Source organism: Myxocyprinus asiaticus, chromosome 30, assembly GCF_019703515.2.
Source record: "Myxocyprinus asiaticus isolate MX2 ecotype Aquarium Trade chromosome 30, UBuf_Myxa_2, whole genome shotgun sequence".
In the NCBI taxonomy this organism is placed as follows: Eukaryota; Metazoa; Chordata; class Actinopteri; order Cypriniformes; family Catostomidae; genus Myxocyprinus; species Myxocyprinus asiaticus.
The window spans coordinates 1773705-1789885 of record NC_059373.1 but is presented as its reverse complement, the minus strand read 5'-3'; the positions used below and the strand labels follow the sequence as shown (position 1 = coordinate 1789885).

Sequence of the window (16181 nt, the reverse complement as noted above, 5' to 3'; positions counted from 1 at the left end):
AGCGTGAGCGCGCGCCACACAGGTGAGCAACAGGAGCGCGCCGCAGCGCTTGCAGGTGTTCTGTGACGTCACCGCCAGTGCCTAGTTACTCCTCCAAAGATTTACTGACAAATACACCACATCCGCGCGCGGACATACTGGAGTTTATCAGGTCCTGTAAAGGAGTAAAACGGCTCGAGAGCACTTCAGAGGTTTTGTTATTTTAAACAGATGGGCGGAAAGAGTCAGGAGGAAGAGCAAAACAGCTCCGAGTATGGTAAGAGAGTATTCCTAAATAGGCAGTTCCTGTACTCTTTGCCTGCTTTATTCCGATTATTATTTTATTATTTTACGTAACATGCAACGTTGAGTTTATTTGTTTGTTTGAGGTTTTGCACAAAGGGTTAAGAACAGGAAGAGTGATTTGAAGTCAAATGTGTTTTGGCACAAAAAGTGGTTGTTTGTGTTTACTTATCTATACTCCAAACAATTCATAGTGATTCATAACCTGGTTTTTGCAAAGTTGTCTTTTTGGGTAGGGTTTGTGTTAGTGTTCATTTAATAATTATTATTAGCTTCATATAAAACAATAAAAGTATATGATATATTCTCATTTAGATGCTAAGCAAAGGTGTATTAGTATATATACAGTATGTGTACACAATGACTCTTGCAAACAATCAATTATTTTATAAAGGTTGACCTTGTCCTTATTGAAACTGCCCTGGTAATTCAGTTCAACAAGTTAAACACTCAAAATCAGCTCAGTCATTCACTGCAACTTATTCTGAAAGAAATATGATCTCTATAATCTTTAGTGGGGATAACTGTTCTTGAAAATTAATTGCATGAGGTGGTGTAAAGATATCATTATGCTTTCTGAGCTTATACAGTGCTGTGGAAAAGTATTTGCCCCCTTCCTGATTTCCTGTATTTTTCATACTAAATTCTTTTGGATCTTCAAACGAGATATAACAGCCTGAGTTAACACAAAATACAGTTTTCAAATATATATATATTTTTTATTGAAGCAAAAAAAAGTTATCGAACACCTATATCACCCATGTGAAAAACTAACTGCCCCCTTAAACTTAATATCTGGTTGTGCCACCTTTAGCAGCAACAACTGCGACCAAACGCTTCTGATAACTGGAGATCAGTCTTTCACAACACTGGGGGGAATTTTGTCCCACTCTTCTTTGCAGAACTGCTTTAGTTCAGACACATTAGAGGGTTTTCAAGCATGAACTGGCCGTTTAAGGTCCTGCCACAGCATCTCAATCGAGTTCAGGACTTTGACTAGGCCACTCCAAAACTTTAATTTAGCTTCTTTTGAGCCATTCAGAGGTGGACTTACTCCTATGCTTTGGATCATTGTCTAAGTTGTGCTTGAGCTTCAACTCACGGACTGATGACCGGACGTTCTCCTTTAGGATGATCTGGTAGAGAGCAGAATTCATGTTTACCTCAATTATTGCAAGTCGCTCTGAAGCAGTAAAGCATCCCCAAACCATCACACTCCCATCATCATGCTTGACTGTAGGTATGATGTTCTTTTTGAGGAATTCTGTGTTTGATTTACACCAGATGTAACGGGACCCCTGTCTTCCAAACAGTTCCACTTTCGACTCATCAGTCCACAGAACATTCTCCCAAATGTTTTGAGGATCATCAAGGTGTGTTTTGGCAAAATTCAGACGAGCTTTAATGTTCTTCTGGGTTAGCAGTGGTGTTCTCCTCGCCACTCTTCCATGGATGGCATTTTTGGGCAGTGTCTTTCTGATAGTGGAGTCATGAACAGTGACATTTAGTGATGCAAGAGAGGTCTGCATTTCTTTGGATGTTGTCCTTGGCTTTTGTGTGACTTCCTGGATGAGTCGTTGCTGTGCTCTTGGAGGAATTTTGGAAGGACGGCCACTTCTGGGACGGTTCCCTACTGTGCCAAGTTTTCTCCATTTGGAGACAATGGCTCTCACTGTGGTTCTTTGGAGTCCCTTTGAAATAGCTTTGTAACCCTTCCCAGACTGATGTATTTCAATCAGCTTTTTCCCCATCATTTCTGGAATTTCTTTCGACCTTGGCATAGTGTGCTACTGGATGAGACCTTTTAGCCAACTTCACGGAACATGCGGAAACACCTTGTTGATGAGAGAGGTCAACAGAGAATGACCAGACTGGTTCAAACTGACACAGTCTATGGAAACTCAGATAATCTGTACAATTGTGGTGAGAAGAATATCATCTCTGAATGCTGTTCTGAGATGCGGGTTGGCGCTGTTTTGGTGGCACGAGGGGGACCTACACAATATTAGGCAGATGGTTTTAATGTTGTGGCTGATATAATAAAACAGAAGAAATAAGGATGGGGGCAAATACTTTTCCACAGCACTGTAGTTGCATTCTTGATATTGTCACAATGGATCTTGAAATCAGATGCATTTTTTATGATGTCATAATTAGGGCTGGGTATTGTTATTTTTTCATTAATTTTTCATCATTTTGGTCAAATTTTAGCTTTTAAAGATGTACTAATCCACGTATTCCATCAATAAATATGATATCTTGAAATTGAATATATTATATTGTGTGTGTGTGTGTGTGTGTGTGTGTGTGTATATATATATATATATATATATATATATATATATATATATATATATATATATATATATATATATATATATATATATATATATATATATATATAAATGAATAAATATATATGTATGTTGGAGTTAGACGACCGATAATTGGTTTGACCGTTATTTTTAACTGATGTTCATACTTTCCCCCTTAATCGGTAATCGGTTCTTTAAAAGAATATTCCGGGTTCAATACAAGTTGAGCTCAATCAGCAGCATTTGTGGCATAATGTTAATAACCACAAAAATGTATTTAAACTCGTCCCTCCTTTTCTTTTCTTTATTTTGGGGGGATTTTCTCCAGTTTTCTCCCCAATTTCTCATGCCCAATTTCCAATGCGCTCCAAGTCCTCGTGGTGGCGTAGTGACTCGCCTCAATCCAGGTGGTGGAGGACGAATCTCAGTTGCCTCCACGTCTGAGATGTCAGTCTGCGCATCTTATCATGTGGCTTGTTGAGCGTGTTACTGCGGATACATAGCGCGTGTGGAGGCTTCACGCTATTCTCCGCGGCATCCACGCACAACTCGCCACATGCCCCACCGAGAGCGAGAACCACATTATAGCGACTACGAGGAGGTTACCCCATGTGACTCTACCCTCCCTAACAACCGGGCCAATTTGGTTGCTTAGGAGACCCGGCTGGAGTCACTCAGCACACCCTGGATTCGAACTCACGACTACTAGGTGTGTTAGTCAGCGTCTTTACTCGCTGAGATACCCAGGCCCCGACTGTGATCAGAATTAAACGTTTATTTTTGTTGTCTTTGCTCGATAACAGGCTGTAAAGAACAGAAAGGATATTAAAAGTGACATTATTCAATAATAAATGGATTGCTTTGATCTCGTCTTTGGACACACATTACACAAAGCAAACTTTTACTCTGAACACGCCATGAAAGCATCTTGCTGCTGAACCTCTTTACCAGTGTACTACTCTCAACATTTACCAGCAGTTAGATTATTATTTATTAGTCGCATATAGCCTGAAATTTGGTTGCATATGCGAGTAAATGTCATAATGGATAATACGCATGTTTGCTGTCTTTATAAAGTCAGTAAAACACCAGACTGTTAGAACATTGTTGTCATTCTGTTTCAACATCATCACAAATGTCTCAATGCTCGTCTTCCTGTGCATTACCTTTTGAGCAACAGATAAGAAGGATGTGTGTGAACTTCTTGACCATATGAGCCGTTTTCTAATTTTAGATGGTTTTGCTGCACATTATTGGATGTTACCTACTCAACTGCAGCTGTCTCATTTAAACTAAACACCTCATGGGCGTTTGCAAACTCATTTTTACCAAATAATTCAGAGAGTAACAATGACTTTGCAGTCTAAAAGATCAGTTATGTGTAAGGAAAGTCTGTCAGATCTCGTAGATAGGTCTCTTAGTGAGTGTGTATTTCTATTGCTCATATTCAGGGTAGTGATTTGATCACTAGAAGTATTAAACTTCAGCGTGGGACTCATCCTGCAACATTTGTGCTACATATGTGAATTATACCTCGGATCATTCATGTGTCTTGTTGATAAGTTGGTGTTACTTCCGAACAGTCTTATCAGTTTTAAAGAATCCCATAGACTTGCATTGAAGGAGGGACTCGTCATATCTAGAGAGCAAAATATCAGAGTCACCCAGAAACCTTGTGCCAGTGAGTTCTGAATGGCCAAACATCACTCGAACCTTATTCGGGAAATGTAAAAAAATCATTTGGTCTTTCACCTATTTCACGTTAGATGTTTACTGTCAGGGTTAACAACCAGCTATTTCTCCTTCCTGGACATCATCAGTACACGTCAGTAAGAGCGAGCTGAAGATTAGGCATTTCTCTGGCGCCTCAGTCACTGGGTAACCAGCCTGTTGGTTAACATTTTAAACCAGGAACAATTGGATAATCTCGCATACGTACACACACACACACACACACTCATTTTGTTTTAGGAGATGGGCACACTGCCAACATTTTATCACTTAATTAGCCGGTTTAACTGAGCATGCACATCATTTAAAATAGTTTCCTGAAAGAAGATACGCTGACTCACACTTTTATGAACACCCATAAACACATTTGCTAAGATGTCTAAATGAGGACATGCCATTGTTTTCTGTTGTTTTTATACAAACCTTTTTACTGTTGACTAGGGATGCATCGATCCGATACCATTTTTTTTCCCACTATTATTTATGAAGAATTTTTAACTTTGAGGAGACAATGTTGTCTTGACGAATAATCGTTAAAAGATCGCAGTCTCGATTCAGACACACACGCAGTCTTATTCCTAAATGTGTGTTAATGTTCCAGCGGCTACTACTTTAAAAAAGAAAAAAAAATATCCCCTTTTCTCCCCAATTTGGAATGCCCAATTCCCACTACTTAGTAGGTCCTCGTGGTGGCGCGGTTACTCGCCTCAATCCGGGTGGTGGAGGACAAGTCTCAGTTGCCTCCGCTTCTGAAACGTCAATCCGCGCATCTTATCACGTGACTTGTTGTGCATGACACCGCGGAGACTCACAGCATGTGGAGGCTCATGCTACTCTCCACGATCCACGCACAACTTACCACACGCCCCATTGAGAGCGAGAACCACTAATCACGACCACGAGGAGGTTACCCCATGTGACTCTACCCTCCCTAGCAACCGGGCCAATTTGGTTGCTTAGGAGACCTGGCTGGAGTCACTCAGCACGCTCTGGATTCGAACTCGCGACTCCAGGTGTGATAGTCAGCGTCAATACTCGCTGAGCTACCCAGACCCCCAAGTGGCTGCTACTTAAGTTAAAACTTAAAGTACTGTTTACTCTGTGCTCTGTTTAATTAATGGACCTTGAATAATAACTTGAAAAGCTTCAAGCAACTTTTACAAAAGAAACACAGAAGGATCCGTTGTTGTTTTTTTAAAGCATATTTGCTTATTTATTTACCATCGCTTTTTTTGTTGTTGTTGCAATAATAACACAGTGCTGTTTTGGTTTATAATGTATTAGTTTTGCCCTCTTTAGGAATTTTTGATGCATGTTCTTGATTTGCAACTTACACTTCCTACTTTTTGTTTATTGCATTGTTTCTAATAGACTGAAGCAAAGAATATTTTTAAATCAGAGCCTTTATAACATTATATGTTACTTTGTTTAGCAGCCTAATGCTCAGGTTTTGTAAATCACTGAAATAATTTATTTTCTCTTCAAAATCGTAGAAGAATCAGGATCTTTATTCTAAGCAACAACAACAAAAAAAGTTTATTATATTATTTAAGCGTACATCTATGTCTTAAAGGGCTTTGTGTGTTCTTTGATCAAGGTGTGTATGTGTGTGGTTTACGGTAAACTTCTCTAACACGTCACACGGAGCAAGTGAACACCAAATAAAACGGCATATAAATTCTACAGCCCATCCACACGCCCTCGATTTTACAAGACGCTGTAAAGGTCTTGAACATGAGCACAACTCCAGCGTCCTAAGGGCAAAACCTGATCATGTGTGTTCAGTGTAATATGATACTGGATTGTACATAGAGATATGTAGAGAAACTGGTTGGGTCTGACAGGATTTTTGTTGGAATGGCATCATGTCTTTCTTTATTCTTACCGTACAGTCTTCCCACCGTCGTTTAAAACATGGACATTTTAAAATAGTGTTCTTCAGCATAGAAGTCATAGTACATTTCTACTGTGAATATACATGTTTCATCTGCTTGTGAGCAATAGTCGTAGTGATGTTCAATCATTCTTTTGAGTCGATTCTTTTCAATGAATTAGTCAAAGGGTCTGAATGATTTATCCACCAAACATTCACCAGACCTTCAGACTGTTCTGACTCAAGTTGCTATGAATTTTCTCCCTGATTCAACTTACGATTGTCCCATAACGGATGATTAAAAATCCCCAAACTCCCATAGACTTGCACTGATGCAGTGTTCAAACAGGCCACACAATGTGTGAATATCGGCATCACAAATGACTGGAATGTTCATGGAAATTCAGTGGTCCAAAATCTAACATTGTATTATTAGTCACATGTTTTTGTTAATCAGTGTTTGACTTTGTCTTTGCTATTTAACCACAGAGTTTATTAATATTTGACAGTGCCATCAATGTGTTGTGGTTTGTTATCTTGTGTCCTGGTGTTAAATACACGCCCGTGTGTTTCAGTACACATGAATCATTTGAGAGGTTTCAAGATTTAATTTCCTGTTTTTTTGGTTGTGTTCAGATAGAATAAGACTTCCTTCATTATTATTCATGTACAATAATTGACACACTTGCACTGAATTGTAGATTTTCTCTGTGTTCGAGTTTACTAAGTTCATTATTTTACACTTTACAGACGTTTCTTAACTCATGTATGTGTTTACGAGAAAGATTACAGACTAAAGCGAGTGTAAACGTTTATTAAGGGCAGCTAAATACGGTTTTTGACATTCAATATTTACAGCAGTGACAACCGCACTCCAAAAAAATCTCAACACTATATTGTTTTATCATTTTTAAACCTGAAAAACGTCTTTTTATCAAACATTTTGGTTGGAAAGTGTGCTTGTGCTATCTTTAAAAACAATTGCACTTGATTTGATTTTTTTAATGTATGTATATATAATGCAAAGACTTTTTTAAGTGTGGCATAACCGGACAAATGTATGTTTTATCCTTTCAAGAATGTAGTCCATTCAGTAACTCTTTTAAGCACAGAAAACATAATATTATATAACAAAGTTGCACGTTAATATTAGAATAAAACCGACGTAATGTCAAATTAGGTAACGTTACAATAAGGTGGTATTTGTTACGTTGATTAGCATGAACTTAAAATCAACATTTATTAATGTGGATTAATGTTAATTTCAACAGACACTAACACTATTAAAATTAAAAGTTGTATATGTCAAGTAAGGGATAATGTACAATCAGCCAGTTTTTATCGTAAAATAAACAGACTGAACAACAGTCAACTGGTTGTTATCGTTGTTTTGCGAAGACAACCGGCTGACTATACATCATCCAGCTTATTACACGGCTATTAACGAAATAATAAATACATGGACATACAATATTGATACACTTTACAATAAAGTTGTATTTGTTAACATTAGTTAACAAACAACACTTTTACAGCACTTCATATGTTTAACTTAACATTAACCCTTGTGCGTCAATTTAAAAAAGGTACTCGGAGGTCCTTAGAGGACAAAAATGTCCTCGTCAAAAAACTGCCATAATAATATTATATATTAATATTATTTTCCACTTTCACTGACTTAGATCTTATAACCAACATCAGTCCTGATCATAACTACCAAATATTCATTCATTTTCAAGATTTTAACCCTTTAAATGGCAGTTTGTTTGTTTACATAATGCCACTGTTGTTTTTTTTATACACACACACACACACACACACACACACACACGCACATATAAAACTCTGACATCCATACCAACACACACACACAATTTTATCTGCATCATCTATTCAGTTGTCCTGCAGTGCTCTATAATACAGCACACAGAAAATAGGGGAAAAGCTTGTATTTGCTCCATAGGCTAAACATGAGAAAAATGGCGCCATCTGGTGGAAAATATTAAAAATGTAAATTTTGAAGCCAGCGCTCCGGAATGAAAGCATAATATCATAGAATTCATGATTTTATACTTTAATAGCACTGGGATCAAATATTGCAGTTTTAATGGGTTTCAATGGGGACATTTTAGGTCCTGAAGGTCCTGAGTGTAACTATTTTGTGTACACAGTGTATTATAGATGTATTATAGGAACTGAGCTTGAAATATCAAAATTCCCCCCAAAATACACACCTTTGGCAAAATGTGTGCCGTTGGCATTAACACAGACAAAATGATCGGGAAAAACAAAAAAGACAAAAATGTCCCAAAGGTCACACAAGGGTTAACCATGTTAATAATATATTATTAAAATTAAAAGTTGTATACAATAGGGGGCCTGGGTAGCTCAGCAAGTAAAGATGCTGACGACCACCCCTGGAGTCGTGAGTTTGAATCCAGGGCATGCTAAGTGACTCCAGCCAGGTCTCCTAAGCAACCACATTGGCCCAGTTGCTAGGGAGGGTAGTCACATGCGGTAACCTCCTCGCTCTCGGTGGGGCATGTGGTGAGATGTGCGTGGATGCCGCGGAGAATAGCATGAAGCCTCCACACATGCTACGTCTCGGCGGTAACACGCTCAACAAGCCACGTGATAAGATGCGCGGATTGACTGTCTCAGACGCGGAGGCAACTGATCTTTTAGACTGCAAAGTCACTGTTACTCTCTGAATTATTTGGTAAAAATGAGTTTGCAAACGCCCATGAGGTGTTTAGTTTAAATGAGACAGCTGCAGTTGAGTAGGTAACATCCAATAATATGCAGCAAAACCATCTAAAATTAGAAAACGACTCTTATGTGGTCAAGAAGTTCACACACATCCTTCTTATCTGTTGCTCAAAAGGTAATGCACAGGAAGACGAGCATTGAGACATTTGTGATGATGTTGAAACAGAATGACAACAATGTTCTAACAGTCTGGTGTTTTACTGACTTTATAAAGACAGCAAACATGCGTATTATCCATTATGACATTTACTCGCATATGCAACCAAATTTCAGGCTATATGCGACTAATAAATAATAATCTAACTGCTGGTAAATGTTGAGAGTAGTACACTGGTAAAGAGGTTCAGCAGCGAGATGCTTTCATGGCGTGTTCAGAGTAAAAGTTTGCTTTGTGTAATGTGTGTCCAAAGACGAGATCAAAGCAATCCATTTATTATTGAATAATGTCACTTTTAATATCCTTTCTGTTCTTTACAGCCTGTTATCGAGCAAAGACAACAAAAATAAACGTTTAATTCTGATCACAGTCGGGGGCTGGGTATCTCAGCGAGTATTGACGCTGACTAACACACCTGTAGTCGTGAGTTTGAATCCAGGGCGTGCTGAGTGACTCCAGCCGGGTCTCCTAAGCAACCAAATTGGCCCGGTTGCTAGGGAGGGTAGAGTCACATGGGGTAACCTCCTCGTAGTCGCTATAATGTGGTTCTCGCTCTCGGTGGGGCGCGTGGTGAGTTATGCGTGGATGCTGCGGAGAACACCTCCTATGTTTCCGTGGTAACACGCTCAACAAGTCACGTGATAAAATGCGCGGATTGACGGTCTCAGACGCTGAGGCAACTGAGATTCGTCCTCCGCCACCCAGATTGAGGCGAGTCACGACGCCACCACGAGGACTTGGAGCGCATTGGGAATTGGGCATGAGAAATTGTGGAGAAAATGTTAACATTAATGCATTATAAACTAACAATGAGTAATTGCATTTTTATAAATTAACAGTAACCAACATTAATAAATGTTGTAAAGAAATATTGCTCATTGTTAGTTCATGATCATTTGTACATTAACTAATGTTAACAAATAGAACCTTAATGTTAAAGTGTTACTGTGTTAACTTATAATTTTAACAATGATAAACATGTTGTCCCATCTTAACTTTGGCAGCCCTTATATTTAATCGTTTGATGGAGACAGTGACTAATGTATAGAAATAAACTGTCATCTGTACATGCTGAACTCCAGGAAGATCCAGTCAAACACAACAGCAGTCCTGATCGACAGGTTTCATTTGAGGAAATGTTGTTGAATGTTTCAAGCTGATAGTTTCTGCATGAGATTATGATTATCTGATCACCGATCACTGTTACAGTGTTTCACTGACACTTTGAGTGAAATCTGTGCCGTTTGAGAGAGTTTATACACAGCAGGTTAATGTCGGTCATTTACCTCCATTTTTTAATTCAAATAAGATTCAAATGATCCCATTTCGCTCTCTTTCTCTCTCTCTCTTGAGAGAAATGGGGAATGTTTAAGGTGTAAAGAATAGAAATGCTTCAGCATCATTACTTCACTGTGTAATAGTCCTGTGTGGCCAGAAATTAACACGAAACACTGAAGCTGCCAGGCAACAAACCCTCACGGCACCGGCAACTGAGAAGCACAAACACACACACACGGTCGCAAACCAGAACGATTATGCAAGTTGCAGAACTTTAGCATTTGGGTAGTTTGTGACGTGCCCTTGATGTGCTAGACTTCATTTAAAACTATTTTAAACAAAATTTTGCTAATTGTTGCGCAGTTATTATGAGAGATTAATTGAGAAACTACATGGGTCTTTTCATGTCGACTCAGCCAGAGGTCCCCAACTGTTGCTATAATTGTTATAATTTTGATCTTTTTTTTTTACTGGTGAAAGAGAAACATTAATGATGATGAAAGCTAAAATATTGAATTCAGTGGATCTATATTTACTGAGCGATCCATTGTTTTGTATAGGGGGTTCAAAATGACAAATTTCACCCGTGATTTTGGAGCAAAACAACGGGCCTTAGAAAGGTGTTGGTGTCTTGATTTTATTTTTACACAGAAATTGGTAGGTCTATTACAAAAATCAGTTTAATTCAGCACCTCTTGTTGCATTATATGACAGTGGTGTGAGACCACAAATGGGGAAAAAAACACTTTTTTGTGTTGTTTGAGCACCTCTAACTCCAGAAGTATTAAAAATATCTTAATATCCTTTTACATTCTGGTTTAGAACAAACTTTCCTTTTTGTATCTTCATTTTTAAGGCCCTAGATGGTTAAACCCCAGAGATATGGGGCTCTGAATGTGGCTCCATGCGTAAATTGTTTAAACTTTTATCCATTTTCAATGGTCGAAAACCAAATGTGGGTCACACGGTATAAAGCTAGTTTTTCTTGTCCAACAAAACAAAGGTCTGAAGTACAAATCATGTTGAAACTAGAAGTGTACCCGGGCTAGTTGTCACAAGGATTATATCTCAGAACTATAAAGTTGTTTTATTTTCTCCCCAATTAGGAATGCCCAATTCCCAATGTGCTCTTAAGTCCTCGTGGTGGCATAGTGACTCGCCTCAATCAGGGTGGCGGAGGATGAATCTCAGTTGCCTCCGCGTCTGTGACTGTCAGTCCGCGCATCTTATCACGTGACTTGTTGAGCGTGTTACCGCAGAGACATAGCACGTGTGGAGGCTTCACGCTATTCTTCACGCGCAACTCACCACGCGCCCCACCGAGAGCGAGAACCACATTATAGTGACCATGAGGAGGTTACCCCATGTGTCTCTACCCTCCCTAGCAACCGGGCCAATCTGGTTGCTTAGGAGACCTGGCTGGAGTCACTCAGCACGCCCTGGGTTTGAACTCGCGACTCCAGGGGTGATAGTCAGCGTCTTTACTCGATGAGCTACCCAGGCCCCCTTAGTAGCTATAAAGTTTTGAGTTAAAAGTTTAATTACACAAATGCATCCTGAACTAGTGAACGTGACCGTGGCAACATCATTGCAAAATGAAATTATGTGCTTCGTTACACTTTTCGCTGTAGTTTCCCAGTGAAATGTCCAGCGGGGGGCGCCAAAAGCGAGTGAAATGGTGCCGTAATCAGACGAGATTTTTAAGGTGAATGTTAGATGGAATAAAACGTACCTCCCTAACCTAAAACTTTAACCTAAATTTAACTAGTTGTCATCTAAAATCAAATAAGAGGTGAACATAACAGACATCCTTACCCTAAACCAACACCTAAACCTAACCGATATTGTCCAAAAGTGCACATTAGTAACACAGTAACGTTCATTCTATGACACTAAGACCCCGTTTACACCTGGCATTAAGATGCGTATTTGGTAATCGGATCACATGTGGTTAGTGCTAAATATTGGTCTAAACGGGGTCTAAAACGTTTTGTGATTGGATCACAAAAACAACATACGTATGTGGTCAAAAACGCATCTGAACGTATCAGATTTGAGGTGTAAACGCTAATCCGTCCTGTATGCATCCTGGCAGCAGTGAAACGCCAACACTCGCCTGTCAATCAACCGCTACGCTAAAACAAGAGTGTAAACTTTGCCGGTTATGAGTGGCTTTAAAAGGAAATAACCGTCCTATCTGAAAAAATTAAAGTGGATATACTGTATACACAAGCATGAGAACTGACAGTGATTGATGTATGTCGTCATAAAATCAGAGACCCTCCCATCCAAATCTGATCACAAGTGTTCACAGGAGACGCATTTCAGCGACCAGGTGTCTCACCTGAACACATGTGATCGGATCACACGGGACGCATCTTAATAGTTGGACAAATGGGTGTTATTTTTCTAGCAGAGGTTTTGAATGTTGCTTTTAAACACCTCATTCAAAACAGCTTAATTTCAGGGGAATTCTGTCCTCCAAACTAAAATTACAATATCATCATATTTTTATAATAGTCGTTGGGTGAACAAGCAAATGCAATAAAACCACACTGGCATGCATTAGGACAAAATTAAGCACATGCATGTTCCATAAATATCAGGTCGGGGCAAGTTGTCACTTGGTTTGGTATTTGTGTAGGAGAGCTTTTACATTTGTGCTGCTCTTGATTTTGAAATGTTGTTTGTAAACTACCTGTTTTCATGCAGTGAGAATTGTATGTAAAAGTTAGATAATATATGCAGAAGCCACATACTTCACTGTCTCTATTTTGTATTTGTAGTTCCGGTTTAACTGGTTTTGCATTACAAAATTAAGCGAAAGCAAATTTACTAAAGAGTCACTATAAATATCTGATTCAGAATTTACAGTGCGTAACACCACAAATTAACAGCAATACATGTCACTAACCGCTGATGTAATTGTGTTTGTTATTACAGGTGAACAGGCTCAATATGACCCCACATTCAATGGCCCCATTCACAAAAGGTGTGTAAACATCACCAAATGTCTCTGCTGCATGTGTGTGGGGTAGGGCTGGGTGAAAATATCGATTTTCCTATTAACTGTGATCTTCATTTGAACAACCCATTAATTCTTAAAATCCCAAGATCGATCTTTTACTTTTATTTTAAAGATTACACTTCAGTTTTGTTTGTGTTGATTATATCAATTAATTATCAATTAAACTGCATAGTTTGGGTCCTGTTTTTAATCTTTTAATTTATATGTTCTGTATAATTTACAGCATAAGCGGAGAGAGAATTTCTTTCATATGTTACCAAAATGGACATTGAAATATACCCAAATGAGTGTAAATTTAATCAAATCGTCAAAGACTTTGTGAATCTGAATCATCGAATCAAATGAGGAAATCTGGGTTTTGTTATCCAATTGATTATATTTTGGACTTGAATTATATTGAAGAAAATGTCAAATATTTTAGGACCGTTAAGGATTTTTTTACATGATAATTAAGCCACGCCCCTCTGTAATTTTCACTATTGCAATGTGTTTTTTTTCCCTCATTAATCAGTTGCGAGTCTCATTACTGTAGTACTGTATTTTTATACTGTATTGCAGTAAAGCAAACTATTTTTTTTAATTATTTCGTTTTAAATCTGCATAAATTAAAGGCAGCACAACAAATACGGCCGTAAAAAGTGTTGGGTAGATGGGTACATTTAATCTGATAGTGATTGTAACATAATCCTTTGGATTACACTTTTTAGCTAATCTAATCGGATTACTTATTGCATGTTTTGATACATTTTATTTTACGTTTATTAAGTACCAATTTGCACTCATTTGTAAATGATATGTAATCATGTAATCCATACAAATGTATTGTAATTTGATTAAACACAATTCAAAATGTAATTAAATCTGATTATGTAATCCAGATTACATAAAGTCCATTACTACCCAACACTGTGTATAAAGTCTTTACGATTTAAATGTATCATTGTTGTTATTTTTTGCATTACAGTAATTAGAATTTGGGGGGGAAATGTGCTGAATTGTCATGAAAAAAAAAAATGACAATGCAAAAAATCTTAAAGGTCTTAAAACTGGCTTTCATTTCTTCAATCCAAGTATAAAGTCTATAATCAAAATGTAATTTTTGTAGGTGAATTATGACCTGGACATGTTGTGTGTGTGTTGTTTGTAAACTCATTCTTTGTGTGTGTAGGAGTTGTACAGACATCATATGTTGCGTTCTGTTCATGCTGGTCATCACCGGTTACATGGTGGTAGGAATTCTTGGTAAGTTCCTCTTTCTTTATTTGTTGCTCCATTTCTCTGTTTCTCTCCAATGATCATCTGTTTGCCTTTCTTCCTGTCTCTCTCTCTCTCACTGTAGTTCACCTGGATATGTGTGTGTGTGTGTGTGTGTGTGTGTGTGTGTGTGTGTATATGTGTGTGTCTGTTTGTGGTGTGTGTGTGTGTGTGTGTTTGTGTCTGTTTGTGGTGTGTGTGTGTATATGTGTGTGTCTGTTTGTGGTGTGTGTGTGTGTGTGTGTGTGTCTGTTTGTGGTGTGTGTGTGTGTGTGTATATGTGTGTGTCTGTTTGTGGTGTGTGTGTGTGTGTGTCTGTTTGTGGTGTGTGTGTGTGTGTGTGTTTGTGGTGTGTGTGTCTGTGTGTGTGTGTGTCTGTTTGTGGTGTGTCTGTGTGTGTGTGTGTGTGTGTGTGTGTGTGTGTATATGTGTGTGTCTGTTTGTGGTGTGTGTGTGTGTGTGTGTTTGTGTCTGTTTGTGGTGTGTGTGTGTATATGTGTGTGTCTGTTTGTGGTGTGTGTGTGTGTGTGTGTGTGTGTCTGTTTGTGGTGTGTGTGTGTGTGTGTATATGTGTGTGTCTGTTTGTGGTGTGTGTGTGTGTCTGTTTGTGGTGTGTGTGTGTGTGTGTGTTTGTGGTGTGTGTGTCTGTGTGTGTGTGTGTCTGTTTGTGGTGTGTCTGTGTGTGTGTGTGTGTGTGTGTGTGTGTGTGTGTGTGTGTGTGTGTGTGTGTGTGTGTATATGTGTGTGTCTGTTTGTGGTGTGTGTGTGTATATGTGTGTGTCTGTTTGTGGTGTGTGTGTGTGTGTGTGTGTGTCTGTTTGTGGTGTGTGTGTGTGTGTGTATATGTGTGTGTCTGTTTGTGGTGTGTGTGTGTGTGTGTGTGTGTGTGTATATGTGTGTGTCTGTTTGTGGTGTGTGTGTGTCTGTTTGTGGTGTGTGTGTCTGTGTGTGTGTGTGTCTGTTTGTGGTGTGTCTGTGTGTGTGTGTGTGTGTGTGTGTGTGTGTGTCTGTTTGTGGTGTGTCTGTGTGTGTGTGTGCGCGTCTGTTTGTGGTGTGTCTGTGTGTGTGTGTGTGTGTGTGTGTGTCTGTTTTTGGTGTGTCTGTGTGTGTGTGTGTGTGTGTGTCTGTTTGCGGTGTGTGTGTCTGTGTGTGTGTGTGTGTGTGTGTCTGTTTGTGGTGTGTGTGTGTGTGTGTGTGTGCGCGCGTCTGTTTGTGGTGTGTCTGTGTGTGTGTGTGTGTGTGTGTGTGCGCGTCTGTTTGTGGTGTGTGTGTCTGTTTGCGGTGTGTGTGTGTGTGTCTGTTTGCGGTGTGTGTGTGTGTGTCTGTTTGTGGTGTGTGTGTGTGTGTGTGTGTGTGTGTGCGCGCGTCTGTTTATGGTGTGTGTGTGTGTGTGTGTGTGTGTGTGTGTGTGTGTGTGTCTGTTTGCGGTGTGTGTGTGTGTGTGTCTGTTTGCGGTGTGTGTGTGTGTGTGCGCGCGTCTGTTTGTGGTGTGTC

General features: G+C 39.1%; 1 protein-coding gene across 3 annotated transcripts in view; it reads left to right on the top strand.

The window, feature by feature from the left end:
* Nucleotides 1–16181, top strand: part of LOC127421500 (choline transporter-like protein 4) — a 40200-nt gene continuing 24019 nt past the window's right edge. The window contains exons 1-3 of one of the 3 annotated variants that reach the window (XR_007894004.1): nucleotides 1–256; nucleotides 13349–13397; nucleotides 14602–14675. Coding sequence is in view for 2 of the 3 variants with exons in the window: in XM_051664589.1 (XP_051520549.1) it covers nucleotides 211–256; nucleotides 13349–13397; nucleotides 14602–14675 (169 nt within the window). In the remaining variant the exon portion in view is untranslated. The remainder of the gene's footprint in view (nucleotides 257–13348; nucleotides 13398–14601; nucleotides 14676–16181) is intronic. The other 2 variants (XM_051664589.1, XM_051664590.1) reach the window with 2 other exon arrangements.